The 21,981-nt window shown below is 36.1% G+C and overlaps 1 protein-coding gene across 1 annotated transcript in view; it reads left to right on the top strand.

Moving 5' to 3' along the window:
• Positions 1-21,981, top strand: part of LOC124613409 (dynein axonemal heavy chain 7-like) — a 755,469-nt gene that overhangs the window by 78,090 nt on the left and 655,398 nt on the right. The window contains exon 6 of the mRNA XM_047142112.1: positions 12,872-13,049. Coding sequence (XP_046998068.1) covers positions 12,872-13,049 — 178 coding nt within the window. The remainder of the gene's footprint in view (positions 1-12,871; positions 13,050-21,981) is intronic.

Genomic DNA, 21,981 nt, shown 5'->3' with positions numbered 1-21,981 from the left:
TGTCTCTGCCTATGTAGATCAACACCTTCAACCCATTACATGCAGTCTCCCATCCTTCATCAAAGACACAACCACTTTCTCGAATGCCTGGAATCCTTACCCAGTCTGTTACCCCCGGAAACCATCCTTGTAACCATTGATCCCACTTCCTTATGCACCAATATTCCGCACATCCAGGGCCTTGCTGTGATGGAGCACTTCCTTTCACGCCAATCACCTGCCACCCTACCTAAAACCTCTACCTAAAACCTTAGCCAGCTTCATCCTGACCCACAACTTCTTCACTTTTGAAGGTCAGACATACCAACAATTAAAGTGAACAGCCATGGGTACAAGGATGGCCCCCTTGTATGCCAACCTATTCATGGGTTGCCTAGAGGAAGCCTTCTTGGTTACCCAGGCCTGCCAACCCAAAGTTTGGTACAGATTTATTGATGACATTTTCATGATCTGGACTCACAGTGAAGAAGAACTCCAAAATTTCCTCTCCAACCTCAACTCCTTTGGTTCCATCAGATTCACCTGGTCCTACTCCAAATCCCATGCCACTTTCCTTGATGTTGACCTCCACCTGTCTAATGGCCAGCTTCACACGTCCGTCCACATCAAACCCACCAACAAGCAACAGTACCTCTACTATGACAGCTGCCACCCTTTCCACATCAAACGGTCCCTTCCCTACAGCCTAGGTCTTCATGGCAAATGAATCTGCTCCAGTCCGAAATCCCTGAACCATTACACCAAAAACCTGAAAACAGCTTTCGCATCCCGCAACTACCCTCCCGACCTGGAACAGAAGCAAATAACCAGAGCCACTTCCTCATCTCCTCATACCCAGAACCTGCCACAGAAGAACCCCAAAAGTGCCCCACTTGTGACAGGATACTTTCCGGGACTGGATCAGACTCAGAATATGGCTCTCCAGCAGGGATACGACTTCCTCAAATCCAGCCCTGAAATGAGATCCATCCTTCATGAAATCCTCCCCACTCCACCAAGAGTGTCTTTCCGCCATCCACCTAACCTTCGTAACCTCTTAGTTCATCCCTATGAAATCCCCAAACCACCTTCCATACCCTCTGGCTCCTACCCTTGTAACCGCCCCCGGTGTAAAACCTGTCCCATGCACCCTCCCACCACCACTTACTCCAGTCCTGTAACCCGGAAGGTGTACACAATCAAAGGCAGAGTCGCATGTGAAAGCACCCACGTGATTTACCAACTGACCTGCCTACACTGTGAAGCTTTCTATGTGGGAATGACCAGCAACAAACTGTCCATTCACATGAATGGACACAGGCAGACAGTGTTTGTTGGTAATGAGGATCACCCTGTGGCTAAACATGCCTTGGTGCACGGCCAGCACATCTTGGCACAGTGTTACACCGTCCGGGGTATCTGGATACTTCCCACTAACACCAACCTGTCAGAACTCCGGAGATGGGAACTTGCCCTTCAGTATATCCTCTCTTCTCGTTATCCACCCGGCCTCAATCTCCGCTAATTTCTAATTTCAATTTGCCGCCGCTCATACCTCACCTGTCTTTCAACAACATCTTTGCCTCTGTACTTCCGCCTCGACTGACATCTCTGCCCAAACTCTTTGCCTTTACAAATGTCTGCTTGTGTCTGTGTATGTGCGGATGGATATGTGTGTGTGTGCTAGTGTATACCTGTCCTTTTTTCCCCCTAAGGTAAGTCTTTCCGCTCCCGGGATTGGAATGACTGCTTACCCTCTCCCTGAAAACCCACATCCTTTCGTCTTTCCCTCTCCTCCCCTCTTTCCTGACGAAGCATCCGTTGGTTGTGAAAGCTTGAATTTTGTGTGTATGTTTGTGTTTGTGGGAAAAATATATCTAAAAACAAAGATGATGTGACTTACCAAGCGAAAGCGCTGGCACGTCGATAAACACACAAACATACACGCAAAATTCAAGCTTTCGCAACAAACTGTTGCCTCAGTGGGAAAGAGGGAAGGAGAGGGAAAGACGAAAGGATGTGGGTTTTAAGGGAGAGGATAAGGAGTCATTCCAATCCCGGGAGTGGAAAGACTTACCTTAGGGGGAAAAAAGGACGGGTATACACTCGCACACACACACATATCCATCCACACATATACAGACACAAGCAGACATTGTTTTATAGGAGCAGTAATTTCTTCCATCCTGCAAGGCATCTAAAAATATACATCTGCTAATCATCAAGATTGGTATGTTGCATTGTATTCTTCTTCCATTGTGAGGAAGAGTGTTCAGGGCACCAATATAGTTTCAACAAGAATTCGTGCTTTAATTCCAATACTGCAAGTAGGAATTATCTCTCTTTATGTAAATATCATGCCGATTCATACTCTTTGTGTTAGCTATTAGCTGTTGAGCTGTCTCCCATCACTATTATTCCAAAATCAACCAACAGACCTAACACGATTTCCACCCAGATTTATGGAATTATCAGTAGTGATTCTTACTGCTTGACAATGCAAGACCCCATACCGCTTTATCTGTTACCGCATGTCTGGCCAGACATTCTGTTATTGTGACCTCACCTCCACCATATTTACCTGGCCTCTTGATTTCTGATTTTTTCTTCTTTCTGCAAATGGAAAGGTCATTGAAAGGAAAGCTTCATCTAGATATCACAGACATCCAATGGGCTGTGACAAATTGGTGTTTAGACAACCACGGGGACTATTTTGCTAGGAGTTAGGATAATTACTTGGTAAGTGCAATTTTATATTATTACGAAGACCAGTACTGGAACTTCTCTGACAAACGGTGTATAATAGTGATGATTTAATAATTGTAGCACTAAGTTTTCCTGTTTAATAGATAAGCAGTATTACTTTTCAAACTTTTAAATTTTTCTTCAAAGCCACTTCATGACTTCACTCTTTTGAGTGTGTAGTTCCCCTCCTGTTGCATTTTCTTCCAAATCTACTTTTTAACTGTCATCCCATCAATTTGATGATGATTTTCAAAAATCTCTAAGAAAATAATTTTCAGTTTTTAATGTTGGGAACCACTTTGTTAAATTTCTCCCTGTCTCCATCCAAAATTTCACTAGAAATTCTTTTTATTATTTGTTTTCTAACTATGTCTTTAGTCTTTTCCAATTCATCCCAAATTTTCCTAAATTCCTCTTCTGTTATCTATTAAATGAGTTTTGTCTTTTGTGTTATGTTACACTGTGTCATTCAGTCATGCTTCTAATCTTGTAAAAGAGGAATCTGAAATAATTATCCCATCTAATTGCTGCAATAGGCCAACACATTTAATCTTACAAGGAACTGCTTTAGTGTGTGTTCGCAAGTTCAGTGTTTAGTGAGGCTCATTCAAAAATGTTGTGTTAATAATTATGGCAGAAAAAATATAATCTGCTTATGACTCACCATGTACTCTGGAGGGTGGAGAGAAAATGAGTGTCTGGTATATGCAGAGATCAAACTTCTGTGTGGTGTACGTATTACAGTTTACAAAATGGACATTACCAACATTCAAGAAATGTTCAAAGCAAATCGTTAACTTGCACCATGAACACCAAATGAAAAATCGCATGCCTTAGTGCTCACGAGGGAACCTCCCCATCGCACCCCCCTCAGATTTAATTCTAAGTTGGCACAGTGGATAGACCTTGAAAAACTGAACACAGGTCAATCGAGAAAACAGGAAGAAGTTGTGTGGAACTATGAAATAATAAGCAAAATATACAAACTGAGTAGTCCATGCGCAAAATAAGCAATATCAAGGAGAAGGTGGGTGCAGGAGCATCTTGGTTCTGTGGTTAGCGTGAGCAGATGCAGAGCGAGAGGTCCTTGGTCCAAGTCTTCCCTTGGGTGGAAATTTCAATTTTTTGTTTTCAGTTTATGTCACAAACTCTTATGTTTTCATCACTTTTTTGGGAGTGATTTTCACATCCACAAGGAAACCTAAATCGGGAAAGGTAGAAGAATCTTTTTACCCATTCGCCAAGCGTACAAGTTAGGTGGGTCGACAACATATTCCTGTCAGGTGACGCACATGCCGTCACCAGTGTCGTATAGAATATATCAGACGTGTTTTCCTGTGGAGGAATCGTTTGACCTATGACCTTGCGATCAAATGTTTTCGGTTCCCATTGAAGAGGCACGTCCTTTCGTCGACTAATCGCACAGTTTTGTGGTGCGGTCGCAAAACACAGACACTAAACTTACTACAGTGAACAGAGACGTCAATGAACGAATGGACAGATCACAACTTTGCGAAAATAAAGAAAGTAATACTTTCACTCGGGGGAAGACTTGAACCAAGGACCTCTTGTTCCACAGCTGCTCACGCTAACCACGGGACCAACGCGCTCCTGAGCTCACGCTATCCTTGATGTTGCTTATCTTGCGCATGGACTACTCAGTTTGTAAATTTTACTTATTTTTTCATAGTTCCACACAACTTCTTCCTGTTTTCTCAATTGATCTGTGTTCAGTTTTTCAAGGCCTATCCACTGTGCCAACTTATAACTAAATCTGAGGGGGGTGCGATGGGGAGGTTCCCTTGTCAGAAAGGTTTTGCACCATCAAGATTGAAGGCAATTTACATGTGAGCTACAAACCATGCAGGACATTCAGCTAGGTATCCACTCTTAAAAAATGCTTATTGTATTGTGTTGGTGTAAAGGGGTGATGATAACTGATGCAACATTATAGCACGCAACTAAATTTGAAACAGTCTGTCATGAAACTTATTGTAAAATTGGCTATCCTTTAAGGTGTAGCTGAGAATAGTGTGATAATATGTTTTATAGACACAGAAAAAACAACATTCAGAGGCTGAATTTGTTCAGTGGTTTCAGGTGTATAAACTGCAATGTCACACACTTTTCAGGAGGGATTTATTGTTCTAAAGGAGTATGATTTTTATATTCAACCAGGAATCAAGCGAAAGCAAGTTATTTTCACCAGCTATAGGCCAAAAGTAGTGCTCATATCATAGTCCACACTCTTGCTTGCTCTGACATAAATATTCCATACTGCCCTTGCAAAATCAGGTACATGAAAAAGAATCATAGGGGACAGAGCACCTATAACTTCTTGCACCACAATAAATAACTTTCCAGCCAATTTACCATCCAGATTAACAATTGGCATAATTATATGCAAATGCATTAAGGCATTGATGTTAGCTGACCTTCATACAGCTCTCTTTGTACCACTAATTTCCAGGGTTCCTTTCATACACATTTCCTCTTCAAATCCCAAATCCCAGAATTTTTAAAAATCTTACTGAACAATGTGATAAGTTTATTTATGTCATCTATACATCTTTTAGCCAATTCTGCAGTTTTATGTGCATTGTCAAGTTGACACTTTATTTGAAATTGTGTTATTTTATGTCCTCCAGTTCTGTAGCCCCGATTGAAGTTATGTAACCATCCACTGTTTCCCTTGATATCACTGTAATCCATACCATGCACAATTTAATGGACATGATATAGTAGGTCACTATCATACACATCCCATAAATTGTATCTAGCATCCTTGAAATGCACAAACACCCATTGTTGTAACAAGTGTGCCTTGTCCTCCTATGAGTATCTGCAGTTTTTTTCATGCACTATGTGGTCATATTGTGCAGACTTACTTGAAATTTGATCATAAATGTTTTTACTATGCTGTCTATGATCTTCCATCTACATAATTATGTTTAGTGTCCACTCCTTGGACAACAATTGCCCTTTACTATGTTTCACTGGAGACAGGATTTGTGGCTCCCTGTCTGACAAGGATGATGAACTACATGGTTGGACACCTGTTTCAGCATCATTTTCACTTCTTAAGTGCCTATCTTCATCACTGTATACCTCATGTATGTTGTCTGCACAGTTGAGTGACAACACACATCCCACTGATTCACTTGCAGAAACACTAATATTTCATCTGCCACTTCTTTCTCACTCAGTAAAATCCATTGGGTTCCTTTCTAATGAAATGTCAATTTCAGCAACTGCTGTTTTAGATATAATGCAAAATTTGCTTTGTTTATCATTGCCATTGTTCTTTTTTTTATCAACACCACTAGCCCTGTAGCGCTGTTGAGAGTTACTCATTGACTAAGCAGTTAAGCTATGCTCCATAGCCTCATGCTGGGCTCACCATAGGATACCTCCAGTCCTGCCCCCTGTTGCCATTAGCAACCTACATTGTGCTTACATGACAGACAATGTATGGAGTGTCAGATGCCATAAATATCATTGCCCATTGTGCTTACATGGCAGACAATATATGGAGTGTCAGATGCCATAAATATCGTTGGCCTTTTCTGACCTCAGACACAAGGGGTTCCTAGTTAGATTCTGAAATTTACAGTTCAATTCTAGCAAATTCCTGCTCAGCAGACTCTTGGAATTGTCTCAAGTTAGTGGTCACTTCAGTAAATTGCACTACATCCCACCTAACTAAATTCCATTTTTTACTCACTTATGAATCTAATTTTCCATTTATGATTTATACTTGTTCATTTAATGAAATTATTCTTGGAATCAGTTCAGTCTTTACTTGGCCTGATTCTGTAATATATTCCTCATATTTTCAAGCTTGCTGATGTGTTTAAACTTGTTTCTTTCAATTAATAATCATTTTTCTTATTTCAACATTTATTTATTCAGTTTTGTAATTATTTTTACAAGCATATATTTATTTAATTTCATCATCATTTTTTCAGTTTTTAGCATCTATACTTTCAGCATTAATGTGTAAGTCATCAAATAATGGAAAATCCAGGATGTAATAATGACAGTTTTCTGAAAAGGATAAACTGATACTCACAATTAGAGGAGATATTAAGTCACAGAGAGGTACAAAAAAAGTCTGCTAAAAATGTGAGCTTTTAACCAAAAGGCCTTCTTCTAAAGTAGACAACACACACATTCATGCAAGCACAACTCATAAACACATGACCACTGTGTCTGGCCTCTGTGGCCAGAGCCAGTGGCCATGTGTGTATGAGTTGTGCTTGCTTGAATGTGTGTTTTTTTATCTATGTTAGAAGAAGGTCTTTTAACTGAAAGCTCACATGTTTAGCAGTCTTTTTGTTAGGCCTGTCTGTGATCCAGTGTCTCCTCTATAATGTGAGTAGCAGTCCATACTTTTCATAATATTAAAATCATTCATAGCATGAAGTTGTAAAAGGCAACAAAACCACTGAATTTAAGATGAATAAGGTGTGTCCCAACAATTGTGGCATGAAACTGAAAAGTTGTCATGATGGTCACTCTATTGGCAAAAGATTATGAATTAGTCCCCCATTTGGATGTACTGAAGGCATCTCCCAAATGGGAGGTAACCATGAGAAAAGATTGAGTAACAAACATCAAGGTAACATTCTATGACTCAGAGTGTGCAGTGTCAGAAGTTTGAACTTAGTAAGAAAGCTAGGAAATCTGAAAAGGAAAAAAGGATATGTTTACTACTTAATCTAAGTTAAGCTAACCTCCCCTATGAAATTTCATATCTGTCCAACCATAAAACCTAACCAACCACAGCAGATATAAAAATCCCTAATACAAAATACTTTGCATACCATGTTTCAACTAACCAATTGAACAGTGTACAAAACTCTGCAAAATATCGACAGGTGTACTAGCCCACTACATCTGCATGAGGAATCATAGGAAATACACTGCAGCATGTATAGATACGTAATATTTTTATCACTTTTATCTAACAGCAGTCACATCCTTAGAACAACTAGCAAATTTCACTTTGTTGCATACTCTTACTTATTCACTTATTGTTCCCTGTATCATGAAAACCACATAAAACTCAGGCACTTGTGTCCTTACCTTTCATTTATTAAATCTATACAAACAATACACAGCAGAACTTAGCTAGATTCAAATGCTGAACGTGGGCATATGATATTTTCAATATCTTATGAACAAGTAACATGTTCATAAGATATTGAAAATATCACATGCCAATGTTCAGCATTTTGAATTGGTTAGTTAATTCTGTAGTGTTGGTTCTGATTGTTACTGTATTTGTATTTTCTGCCTGTAAAAATACCTGCAAGACATAGTCACAAATGGCTAGATGGATGTTAATTTGCATTTTACCATTTGAGCAATTTAATTATGGACATGACATTTCTCATATATTTTGCTAACTAAGCATAAATGTAAGTAGTAATCATGGTAGTTATGGTATTTATTATATTAAGTTATTATCACAAGATATCATTTTTCTGTTAGAGAAATGGCCACTTTTGTGTTGTTATGAACACAGGATTGTTAAAGATAACATGGTTTTAAAAGATTATAGTATGAAGAATAAGAGACTGCTACATGGAAATGCAGATAGGACATTGTATAACAGACAACTGGGTGCCTTGAGGACATTGCTACACATATTTCATGTAGAACATGGACTTTCCTTAGGTGTATATTCTAGCCTCATATCTTTTTATCATGTCTTTAAAGCCCAATCTCTTTTTCTTTGCTATTTGATGAATCTACAAGAAACGCTATCTTCTGGTGTGGAATACATATTATTTTAAATGGGTCTTCCTAACTGTGAAAAAATGTACTCATCTTTTTCTTTAGGTGGGGACTTGGATGTACATATTTGACTAGCACTATATTGTCCACATGAAAATTTCGCGGAATTAGTTTATGATTATGTTCCCGTACCTTACAGTATTTTGTTTCATTCTTTTGCGGAAACATGATGGATAACAATTTCAATTGTTATTATGAAACTGTGAGTTTTCCTCCTAAATATAGTTACCTCTTTTTTGTTTGATTTATCCCAGGCTGTCAATAAATATCAATAAATGTTTCACCATTGTCCATCCAAGATACCATATTTATTACCTTACATGATTGGGTAGCCTACATACCAATACCTTAACCAAATGAGTCTCCTCTACAGGATCATCCAAGTATTTAGATTTAGTTAGGGGCCACTCAGTGTACTTATTATAGCCACCCCAACTATGATTATAGTACCTGGGGTCTAGCAAATTCAGCATTAACTTTTCTGATGGACTTTTCAGCCAATATTTCAATTTTAAATTTCTCCTGAAAATCATCCCATAGGGGGAATTCTTTTTGATGAATAGTTCCCCATTCAGTGGCACCCCTTCCAAATAACTTAGGCAAAATCAAATTCTTGTCTGAATCATCACACTGCTTTCATAGGGATTTAGAATACACCCCTAAAAAGATAGGTAGCATGAACATCAGTTTCCAGTTTAAGTTTTGAAAGTAGTTTGGATAAGTCCATTCCACACCCCAGGTTCAATTCCACCATTAACTCTACCAGACACTTCTCCTTTTTTTTTGTTCAGTTCATCCCAGTGTTACTGAAATTCACCCTCAGTTCTACCTATCTCTGCCATGGAATCAGATGATTCAGATATATCTTGTACTTTTTCTTCAATTAAGTCACTGACTCACTCTTCCAAAGCTGCCACAGTAGACTCTGCGATGGCAATTACATCACAACCTTTACTGCAGTTGTATGTGTGTGAGTTGTGTTTTCGTGAGTGAGTGAGTGTGTGTGTGTGTGTGTGTGTGTGTGTGTGGTCTATTTTTGATGAAGACCATATTGGCTGAAAACTAATGTGTGACAGTCTTTTTGTTGTGCCTATCTGTGACTCAGCATCTCCACTATACAGTGAGTGCAAGTTCCCTTTTCATAATTTGTTACATTCCATCCTGGATTTTACATTGTTTGATAATATTTAATTCAATTTTTATATCTGAGATCTTTTTACACACTTTCAAAAATTCCTGTTTAGCAAAATGTTTACTCTCTTTCAGATCCTTATTTACATACTTCTTCTGCTCACTAACTTCATGCCTCTTCTAGTCACATTGTTTAGTTAAGTCAGAATGTAACTCCTGTGCTAGAGCAGATATTATGGCTTGTAATTTGGAAACCTCATTGTTAATTTCTACTTTTTCTCTTTGAGGCTCAGTAATATGTCCTTCAAGTTTCCGTACCTGCTTATCTATTAAATCAGTGCTAGTAATTTCTAGTTTATTGTTTAATTTGGCAATTATTTGTTCCTTTGTCTTACTCAATGTCTTTTTGAAATTAATATCATGAGCTTTTACTCATACCACTAATTCAGTTTTAGTTCCTTCTAGCTTGGTATCTAGTTTATTTAGTTTAGTGTCTATTTGCCTAATAAACTCTTTGCTCCAGCTTGTCAAAGATTACTCCATATAATCCTCGACGATTCTTTTCACTATAGGAATACAATCACAGTAATAAGAGATTTATGATTAATCATAGTATGTTCTCAACTGTTAAAGTACTGGGAAAACTTTGTTGAAAAAGTGTAAGAACTCTGATTTTCAAACCCACTCCTGGCTACCAACACAGTACATACACCACCACCACTACAATCAGTGAGTATCACCTTGGATTAAATAGGGCTCACCAAATAATACTTGAGCAACTTGCTGCATCACAATGCCAATGGGTTATTGGATAATTTCCCTATACGAATTGTGATGCTGTAGGAATTAGCATGGTTGAAGGTACCAATGCCGTAGATGGATGCGTAGCAGACATGATTAGCGTTAGCTGCTGGGGAAACATCATGGACATGATGACCCAATTACAGCCCTTAGAAGTTAGAGTTGCTGATTTTCCAACTAGTGGGTGTATTACATTCTGTTTTGACATAATTGTAGTCAGTGGAGCTAATGATTGCGCATAACTATGAATTTTTTTGTTCCTTTTCACTACAGTGCTGCTACTGACTTGTGCAGTGTGATATAATCTTGGATGTTGACCCCATTACGAAGGGCAATAGCTCTGTTTAAGAAAACTTTTTCTGATGTTACTGATTATTAATTTAATTTCTTTTCACCTCAATCATGTTGATTTTCCAGAATATAAATATCCTATTTTTGAGTCGATGTAAGTTGATTCCTGACAGTTTCAGTGGACAGGTGCAGCAGAATTGCAGGCCCATCTCAAACAAGTATGTAATGGGATTATGTAAATGTCTTTATGGAGTACCTCAGTGTTGCCAGAGCCCTCTAGGCAGCTACTGTATTTGATTGTAGTAATTATCACTTCACAGTTGAAAGGTAGCAACAGTGCTGTGAGCAGTCAGGGAGCTTCTTACGCTGTCTCAGCTATAGGTTCTGTGCTTGGTTGTCAAGATGAAGCATTTCATTTTTTGTGGAGTCGAGTATGAGTTTAGGTTATGTTCTTATATGCTGTTAAATTCTGAACCAATACCTCTTGATTTATCGTTCTCCTACATCATGTAATTCTTCTGATGGATGCCTTCTTGTCTGCTGCAGCGGTACCTGTGCTGAAAATCCAGAAGTACTTTTCCATTTCTTCCACTTTCTACCGATTTAATAGAAAGCACTCCTAATCATATAAAATTATATTGATCCATCAGTTACAATATACAAACACTTCATTCAGTGTTCACCTTTGAACATGATTTATGACATCACATGCTCTCAGTACAACATGATTGATGGTTCTCTTTAGAATAACTGCTCAGCTTGATCTCTTGTTCCCATAATGTATGCCAAATGTCATGGTACTCATTGCTGAAATGCATTTGATGTGTGTCTGAGCTGAGGTGAGACTGCAGGGAAATAAATAGCCCAAACAGCACATACAGCAAAGCATGATACAGCTGCTATTGCCATATCTTCTCAAAGAAATGCTGCATCCATTCCAGAAACCATTTACATGCACAGATAACAAAAGGTTATCCATGCAGTATGCAATTCTAAATGAATTAACTAAAAGAAAATGTACTTTCTTGAGTGGCGATTATTCATCGGAACTGTAGACGTTCTGCAACACATCCCTTTACCAAAGTAAAATGTTACAACACACTCCATTGATGAATTTCTTAATAGAACATAGATCTGATACATGTATATGTTATTAATAATATCAAATAAAGCAAGTGTTTCACAAAGTATGGCCTCTGTACGTATTCAGTGCTCTTATGTGATAAATATAAATAACTGCTGCAAACTGCTTTCTGTCTGATAATATATGGCTACTGTAACCAATGAATTAACTTTTGCATCTCTGTGTACATACATTTTGAAGTTTGTAACAAATTATCATTACCAATTAAGTGGAAAAATCTTTCAGGTTTTTTTATTTATTCCACACCATTGTGGGCCAGTTCACTTAAGATCTATTGAAAGAACATTCACATATCACTTTCTCTCTCTCTCTCTCTCTCTCTCTCTCTCTCTCTCTCTCTCGCTCTCTCTCTCTCTCTCTCACCATATATTCTAGTTTTATGACATGTGCATCTTTGGAGGTCTCTGTGTATGTATGGAACAAAATACAAATTTATTCTAATCTTCTTCACTTTGGTTTGCTGATTGCATTATCAGCATCTCTAGTCTAGAAATCACAACTGTAAAAGTAACACATTTTTCTTGTCTGTGTGTTACAACTATTAAGGTCTTTGACTGATTTCATAAGGTGGTTTACTAAGTCCCATATTTCACAACACCTTACATCCTAGAATTAAAAGTCTGGTCATGTTGTGCTGTGGTAGTGCCATCTGTGGTTTTGTTACTCAGCCTTAACTTGTGACAAGTGCTACGAATGATACATACAGAATACGTTTTAATAACTTAGCCTAGCAATGTTTTTTGGCACTATTTCTTTGAATTTAATTTTAGCTCAAGTATTTAATAGTTTGTTGTTCTCATTCTAAATTGAAACTTTAAGTAAAAGTCATATATTTAGTGATATATGATATTGCTGATTTTATTAAAGACAGGACAATGAATACAAAGAAAGAATTACATGATATTAACATACCTTGTATTTTAGAAACTTTATGAAGAGCAAACGAGAAAAGTAACTTTGAAATTCTTTTTGTTTCAGAATGCATTACTTTATGGAGTTACATATAAATCACAAAGTGCCAATGTTGCTTGTGGGTCCTGCAGGGACTGGTAAAAGTTTTCTCTATCAGAATATGCTGCTATTTAAATTGCCCAAGGATGACTATGCTGTGGACTTCATAACATTATCTTCCAAGATAACAGCAAATGAACTTCAGGTAATGGTAGTGAGTGTGTATAAGATGCACTATATTTACAACAAAATATGAGTACTGGATAAGAGGAGAATACATGCCATCAATAGGCTGAAATTAATTAGTCATAGGAAATCAAATAAATTGCACCCAGCAGTATTACATTCAGATACAGTAAGCATGAAGGGATTCACGGATTTCTATGTTATCCTTTTTATTACATAGTGACACACATACTACTGATGCTTACAGGCCTTTTATCTCTAATTGAAATAAGTAATCCACTCCTCCCTCACAACATTTGTTCATTTTCACTATCTGTATGGTTCACTCTTTTAATAAGTTGTGAGAGGAGTAAGATTTACAATAAACTTTTTACTTACCTACTTTTCTCATAGTTGGATCCAGTCCTTCACGTATAGGGGCTGATTCTTGAAGTTGTAATTTTTGACATTATAGGTTCTCATGCTTCCAGTTGACATAATAAGTTTTAAAGTAAGCATTTTCAGATAATTTATTCTCTCATATTTCTCTGTATCACACTGTCTATTGAATTTTCACATTAGCAAAGCCAAAATTACATTGTTATTCCAAATTACAAAAACATGTCCAATCACATCAGAAGCATGGCCACTACTACTTCTCTCTGCAGTAATAACAGTATTCCAAAGGGCTTACAAATTGTCTTGACAAATGAATTTATATTAATTTATATTACTATTTTATAAATGAATCCAAAAATAAATGTAATAAATAGGATCAGATTGCATAATTAATAACAGAAATTTTAAGTGTGTCAAATATTTTGTAATGTCAAATATTTTAAAAAAATAATTTTTTTTTTACATTGGCAGCTAGTACAGACCTGTGGAACATACTGTCACAAGACAAATAATACAAAGTTAAAACTACAACATTACAACACTAAACTAAAGAAATAAGTGTAGAGATGATGTAAATTACTAGAATTACAAATTTCAACTTCACATAAGGTCACACTTTTAAAATCTTAAAAAGAGAAGAGAAAAAATTCAGAGCCTAAATGTACTATGAGTGAGGCAACTCGAAAAAACTCACAACGATGAGTATAGACCAGAAGAATATACTCATCATGAGTAGGAATATATCACAAAACCAATCAGCCACAGAAACCAGAGTATTTAAGGATATGTTGATTCATGAAAGGACAAAATAATAAAAAAAAATATTAGAGCCTAAGCTTACGATATGGGTACCAACCCATGAATCCAAACCACATTGCGTACAGAGCAGCAAAAAATGTTTCGACACAACAAAATGAATAAAGTTCATAATCATATCAATAATTTCAATCATATGTAAAGAGTAATTATAGGAAGCATCTAGCCTCAATCAATAGTTGTACACTCTTCTTGAGCACACATACACAGTCACGATGACCAGGGGTTCCCAAATCAGAGTTAAGCATGAATTTGCCAACAACTCAAGCTCCATTCAGATACAATATTGCAATACTCAGTATAAATACAGGTAATCAGAGTTATAAATAGCTTTGAGCGGTGCCATAATCGAGTAGCTTGAGTACCAAAATCAGTGTATGAAATGAGACATGTGTACATCTTGTTATACTGTCTATACTAGTAATGTCTTCCAGTCTATTTGCTAATTGTTCATACAAACTAACCTACATACATAGTGGCCTAGAAGATTCATTTACAATTGAAAAAAAAATGCTCTGATTTAAAGTTACATAATGTATTGGGAATTTAAACCCCCAACTTGAAAAAACATACATTTATGTGGATTAACACCATCCATGCCAGTGATGTGTTCCATGAATTCTTCATACAGGATGATTTCTTGTCTAATAATTTACAAACCTCTGTCACAACTCTGATGTAGTTGACAGATGCTTGAGTACATTAACCAGTGCCTGTGATCTCTTGTATCTTGGCTGGTCCAGCAGGGTACAGCTGTACAGTAGTGTGGGAGTGGATCTATCCACACCTTTCAGTTTCCTCCCTAGATTTCTCATCACACGGTCCAACAGATAGGTAACTTCCTGTCTAGCATTCACATCAAATCCTAAACATTGTTTTGTGTACTAAATATTCTGTTCAATACCTTCATGACATCACATGGCATATACTGTCTATATTTATATTGCAAAAGCAAGAATATAGGATTTATGTCAGATAGGATTAAAAAGCGTTCATATATGAAACTCTAATAAACAGAGTTAAATGCAATGGGAAAATGAACTAGTAAGGTGATAAAACACAAATCTATTACAAAACATAATTCAGTAGTTGTATGAACTTATAAATATAGTATGTCATAGACTTGAACTCAGTCAATATATAAGACAGAACATTAGAAATCACATGATGTTACATACTAAATTCCTGACCAACAAAACACAATTATATAGTCACATGAATCTGCAAACACATTGTATATTTTCTTCCAGACTAGGGATCATTATGCATCCATGTTCGAAGGTCTTGATACTAAAAGTTAAATGTACTTGACATTTTACAAACTTGCTTTGCTTACCAGTAGCTCCTCTTGTCTTCACACGTACAATGGACATTGTCACAAAATTCTCACAATAGCTGATCTTGTCTCTAAATTATTCAGATATACTTCAGATTGGACTACCTGTTCAACCAAACAGTTACCTTCCCACTGATCAATGCTAATCTTAATATAAGGACACCAAAAATCTGAATCATCTTCTCTGTTGTTAGATACTTCATGTAAAAGATCACTTTCAGTTTCATCAAATGCTACATCCACACTGTCTTTACATGGTTTTATCAACTGTACTGGTATCGTAGCATTACTTTGTTACTCATGTTATCAGGTAAAGACTGAACACAATGAATCGATTCCACTGCACAACTAACATAACTTATTACAGAAGGAACACAAAATATATCACTGTCAAATTTACACTTCCTGCTTAGATCTTCTTTCACTTCATTCCACCAATTTGGGTATAAATTTTGACTAACCACAGCTAACTTATTCGAGAATGCACATTTATCTATGTTATCATAAATCCGGTGCCAAAAAAACTTCAAAAAGTTTTCACCTTTGTTATCTAGGCACACAGATAACTCACCTTTACTGCTTAGATCATTACTCTGCACTACATTAATGAAAAACTGTTTTGACTGGACTGATATTCCATGACTCACACTTACAGCATAACATACATGATTTACCTTACCTGTATTGTCCACATCATTCACAAGTAACTCTGAAACTTTTTAATCTTAAACTCCACAAATACCTGATACTCATCATTATCATATTCCTCCAAAATTCCTAATCATCAACATCTCTAACAATACAAGTTTCATCTCTATCAAAGCCACTTACCTCACCTACTTTCATTTGCAATAAGGTACCAGTCTCAGACTTACCAGCCCAAGTTATTTCACAGTTCTCATTCACATCTGCATAAAAAATACCACCTAGTCCACATCAAATTCAGTCAGCACCAGATTTACATACATCAATAACACTGTTTTATGACTAAGAGAAGAATTCATTAGTACATACTGCATCAAAATTCTCACTATTCTCACATTCTGGTTTATGATTAGCACCTACATCACCATAATTAAACAAAATGCCCCAAAACTTCTGATCAAAACATAAACAATAAAGCTGATATTCCTTCTGTTCAGTTTGAGGTACATGTGCCATATCATTAACACCGTTATTATTGTGTAATTGCAAGTGTAACTTGGGTTTCCTGTGCTTGTTGTTTTTCCCCTCCCCCAAAACTGTGGACCTTCATGAAGTGAACTGTCATTTCCTGAGTAGTTACCTTTATGTTTGTGTGTTGTATTAAAATGCCCATGGTTAGCTGTGTTACCCTGCTGGTGTTCAAAATTTCTCTCTCTATTGACACTTTGATCCTGATAGAAGTTACCATTATCTCTGTTTCTGAGTCGTGTGAAGTTAGCACCCCTTTTTCGAGAAATATACATTTTTTTCAGAGTTCTTGATAGATATGGCATAGTTCTAGAGTTCTTTGTACAAAATTTCAATAGTTCTGCAGAATTTAGCGAAGAAAACAACAATATTCGAAAAAATTTTCGTATCGAAAACGTTCTTTGGCAATTTCCGCAAAATGTAAATAAGTACAAGAGTTCTGAGCACAGTTCTGAATAGAGCTCCAAGAGTTCTTTCGAAAATCCAAGTAACATTTTTTTGTGCAGCTAATAGTTTACGAGATAATTGCATTTTAATGAGAAAATCTTTTCACTTACTGTGAAGTTGGCACCCTTTTTTTCAGAAATATATTTTTTTTTCAGAGTTCTTGATAGATATGGCATAGTTCTAGAGTTCTTTGTACAAAATTTCAATAGTTCTGCAGAATTTAGCGAAGAAAACAACAAAATTCGAAAAAATTTTCGTATCGAAAACGTTCTTTGGCAATTTCCGCAATATGTAAATAAGTACAAGAGTTCTGAGCACAGTTCTGAACAGAGCTCCAAGAGTTCTTTCGAAAATCCAAGTAACATTTTTTTGTGCAGCTAATAGTTTACGAGATAATTGCATTTTAATGAGAAAATCTTTTCACTTACTGTGAAGTTGGCACCCTTTTTTTTAGAAATATATATTTTTTTCAGAGTTCTTGATAGATATGGCATAGTTCTGGAGTTCTTTGTACAAAATTTCAATAGTTCTGCAGAATTTAGCGAAGAAAACAACAAAATTCGAAAAAAATTTCGTATCGAAAACGTTCTTTGGCAATTTCCGCAAAATGTAAATAAGTACAAGAGTTCAGAACACAGTTCTGAACAGAGCTCCAAGAGTTCTTTCGAAAATCCAAGTAACATTTTTTTGTGCAGCTAATAGTTTACGAGATAATTGCATTTTAATGAGAAAATCTTTTCACTTACTGTGAAGTTGGCACCCTTTTTTTCAGAAATATATTTTTTTTCAGAGTTCTTGATAGATATGGCATAGTTCTAGAGTTCTTTGTACAAAATTTCAATAGTTCTGCAGAATTTAGCGAAGAAAACAACAAAATTCGAAAAAATTTTCGTATCGAAAACGTTCTTTGGCAATTTCCGCAAAATGTAAATAAGTACAAGAGTTCTGAGCACAGTTCTGAACAGAGCTCCAAGAGTTCTTTCGAAAATCCAAGTAACATTTTTTTGTGCAGCTAATAGTTTACGAGATAATTGCATTTTAATGAGAAAATCTTTTCACTTACTGTGAAGTTGGCACCCTTTTTTTCAGAAATATATATTTTTTTCAGAGTTCTTGATAGATATGGCATAGTTCTGGAGTTCTTTGTACAAAATTTCAATAGTTCTGCAGAATTTAGCGAAGAAAACAACAAAATTCGAAAAAAATTTCGTATCGAAAACATTTTTTGTCAATTTTCGTAAAAATTAAACTTGTACAACAGTTTTGAGGACAGTTCTGAACAGAACCCCAAGAGCTCTATCGAAAATCCCAACAACATTTTTCTATGGCGATAATGGTTTGAGATAAATTGATTTAATATGGGACACACTTTCTTTACGGAAAATATAAATATATTCGTACAACAGTTCTGATGACAGTTCTGGACACCACGTGAAGAGTTCTATCGAAAATCCTAGTGAAATTTTTTTGTGCAGGTAATAGTTTAAGAGGTAATTGCAACTTAATTAAGAATTCCTTAAGAGCTCCTACTGTGAAGCTGGCACCCTTTTTTTCACAAATGTATACTTTTTTCAGATTTCTTGATAGATATGCCATAGTTCTAGAGTTCTTTGTACAAAATTTCAATAGTTCTGCAGAATTTAGCGACGAAAACAATATTCGAAAAAATTTTCGTATCGAAAATATTCTTTGTCAATTTTCGCAAATTGTAAATAAGTACAACAGTTCTGAGCACAGTTCTGAACAGAACTCCAAGAGTTCTATCGAAAACCCAAGTAACATTTTTTTGCGCAGCTAATAGTTTACGAGATAATTGCAATTTAAGGAGAAAATCTTTTCACTTTCTGTGAAGTTGGCACCCTTTTTTTCACAAATGTATACTTTTTTCTGATTTCTTGATAGATATGCCATAGTTCTAGAGTTCTTTGTACAAAATTTCAATAGTTCTGCAGAATTTAGCGACGAAAACAATATTCGAAAAAATTTTCGTATCGAAAACATTCTTCGTCAATTTTCGCAAATTGTAAATAAGTACAACAGTTCTGAGCACAGTTCTGAACAGAACTCCAAGAGTTCTATCGAAAACCCAAGTAACATTTTTTTGTGCAGCTAATAGTTTACGAGATAATTGCAATTTAAGGAGAAAATCTTTTCACTTACTGTGAAGTTGGCACCCTTTTTTACAGAAATGTATATTATTTTCAGAGTTCTTGATATATATGGCATAGTTCTAGAGTTCTTTGTACAAAATTTCAATAGTTCTGCAGAATTTAACGAAGAAAACAACAATACTCGAAAAAAATTTCGTATAGCAAACATTCGTTATTAATTTTCGCAAAAAGTAAATTCGGACAACAGTTCTGAGGGCAGTTCTGAACAGAACCCCAATAGTTCTATAGAATATCCTAATTACAATTTTTTGTGCAGCTAACACGTTACGATATAATTGCAATTTAATTAGGGAACCTCTTCACTTACTGTGAAGTTGGAATCCTTTTCTTCAGAAATATATATATATTTTCAGAGTTCTCGATAGAAATGTCATAGTTCTAGAGTTATTTGTACAAAATTTGAATAGTCCTGCATAATTTAGCGAAAAAAACAACAATACTCGAAAAATTTTTCGTATCGAATACATTCTTTGTCAATTTTCGCAAAAAGTAAATTCGTACAACAGTTCTGAACAGAACACCAAGAGCTCTATCGAAAATCCTAATAACATCTTTTTGTGGCGATGATAGTTTATACGGTAACTGCTTTGATGTTAGACCCACTTTCTCGACAGAAAAAGTAAATTCGTTCAACAGTTTTGATGAACAGTTCTGGTTAACACGTCAAGACTTCTATCTATAATCATAATAACATTTTTTGTGGTTGTAATAGTTTGTATGGTAATTGATTAATTGTGGGGCACTCTTACTCAAAAAAAAAAAATTATGTCTGTTCGTATGCTCTGATGCCAGCTCTGGATAGCATTGTAAGAGTTCTATCGAAAAAACTAGTAACATATTCTGTGCAGGTAATTGTTTACGTAGTAACTGCCATTATTAAGGAATGCTTATGAGCATTTCCCGTGAAGTTTGAACTCCTTTTACGATAACTATAAATTTTTTTCACAGTTCTTGATATATATGCAATAGTTCTAGATTTCCCTGCTCAAAACACGAATAGTTCTACAGAATTTCGGGAAGAAAACAATAACACGGCAAAATTTTGGTATGGTAAAAAATTATTTGTCAGTTTGGAAAAAATAAACTTGTATAACAGATTTGTTGGCAGTTCTGGATAGCACCGGAAGAGTTGCATTGGAAATGATAAGAACATTTTTGTGGTGATAATAGTTTATACAATAATTGTATTAATCTGATACTCACTTTATCTAATATAGCAAAATTCGTAGAATAGTTCTGATGACAGTTCTGAATATCACCCACAGAGTTCTACCAAAAACTATAATAACATTATTTGTGACGATGACATTATATGAGATAATTAATGTGGGACTCACTTTTGTCATGTAAAAGTAATAAATTCGTACAAAAGATCTGACGGCATTTCTTAATACGACCCTAAGAGTTCTACCGACAACTGTAATAACATTTTTTGTGGGGATAACAGTTAATGAGATAATAGCATTTTCGAGAGACCTACTTGGTCTACATTATAATAAATTGGCACAACCCTTTTGCTGCCAGTTCTGGATAGCACCGAAAGAGTTCTTTTAAAAACCCTCATAACATTTTTATGGTGCCAGTAGATTATGAAATAGATTGTGTGTTCACTCTGCAGTGGGTGTGCGCCGATGTGAAACTTACTGGCAGATAAAAACTGTGTGCCGGACCGGGTCTCTAACCCCAGGCTGTGACCAAAGAATATCGTCACAATATCCTTTCGTCCAGGAGTGCTCCTTCTGCAATTTTCGTAGGACAACTTCTACGAAATTGGGAACGCAGGAGATGAAGTACTGCTGGAAGTACAGCTATGAGTACGATCGTAAATTCTCACTTTTATTTTGGAAAACCGAAAATCGAAAACCGGATGTATATTCCTCTAAATACAAAAAGTCTAAATGTTCAGCACTATACAAATGCCAGTATACCTTCTTAAGACTGACTGTAGTAACTGTAGGTGGAAGCGTGGGATGTGCACGCTTAGATGATTCAAGGAGAGAAGGCTCGTCAGTGCAAAACAAACAGATGGCTGAGAGAGCAGATACATTCACATGCGCCACTAACCAGATGGTGTCACACCTGTCGAGAATCGCACCAGAGGTACAATGAGCTGTGGTGGAGTGCTGTTGGCGTGGTTACTATGCAACTTACTTGATGGGCATCAATACACCGTTGTATTAATGTACAATACTTGAGAAACAATGTCATTCACACACTCCGAGTTCCTTATCACTCAGTACTAGACTAAATTACCAGCCTGGTGATAAGCAGCCTATGTACCTCACCGACTACACATCTTCGTGTTATAAGAAAAAAAAGAGAAAAATACCAAGGGACACAAAATATGAATTCGGATAAACCGGAAATCCGGATTATTGAGGACCAAATAAACGAGGTTCTTATTTACAAATTTCGAACTTCTTATTAACTTTAATACTGTATCCCCTCAACATTATAACACCTCTATCAGTCATGTATTGAATTAGGATTTAAACATACTACTTAGTTCGTTTGTACGATATATTCAGTAAATATACTTACGTTTCTATACATTGTAAAGACTTTTAACTCTCGCTGTAGTGTAACTCATCAAACTTCCACACTTCCTTTCTAACTAGAACAAATGTTTG

Source organism: Schistocerca americana, chromosome 4, assembly GCF_021461395.2.
Source record: "Schistocerca americana isolate TAMUIC-IGC-003095 chromosome 4, iqSchAmer2.1, whole genome shotgun sequence".
In the NCBI taxonomy this organism is placed as follows: domain Eukaryota; kingdom Metazoa; phylum Arthropoda; class Insecta; order Orthoptera; family Acrididae; genus Schistocerca; species Schistocerca americana.
This window is presented reverse-complemented; position numbering and strand designations above follow the sequence as displayed.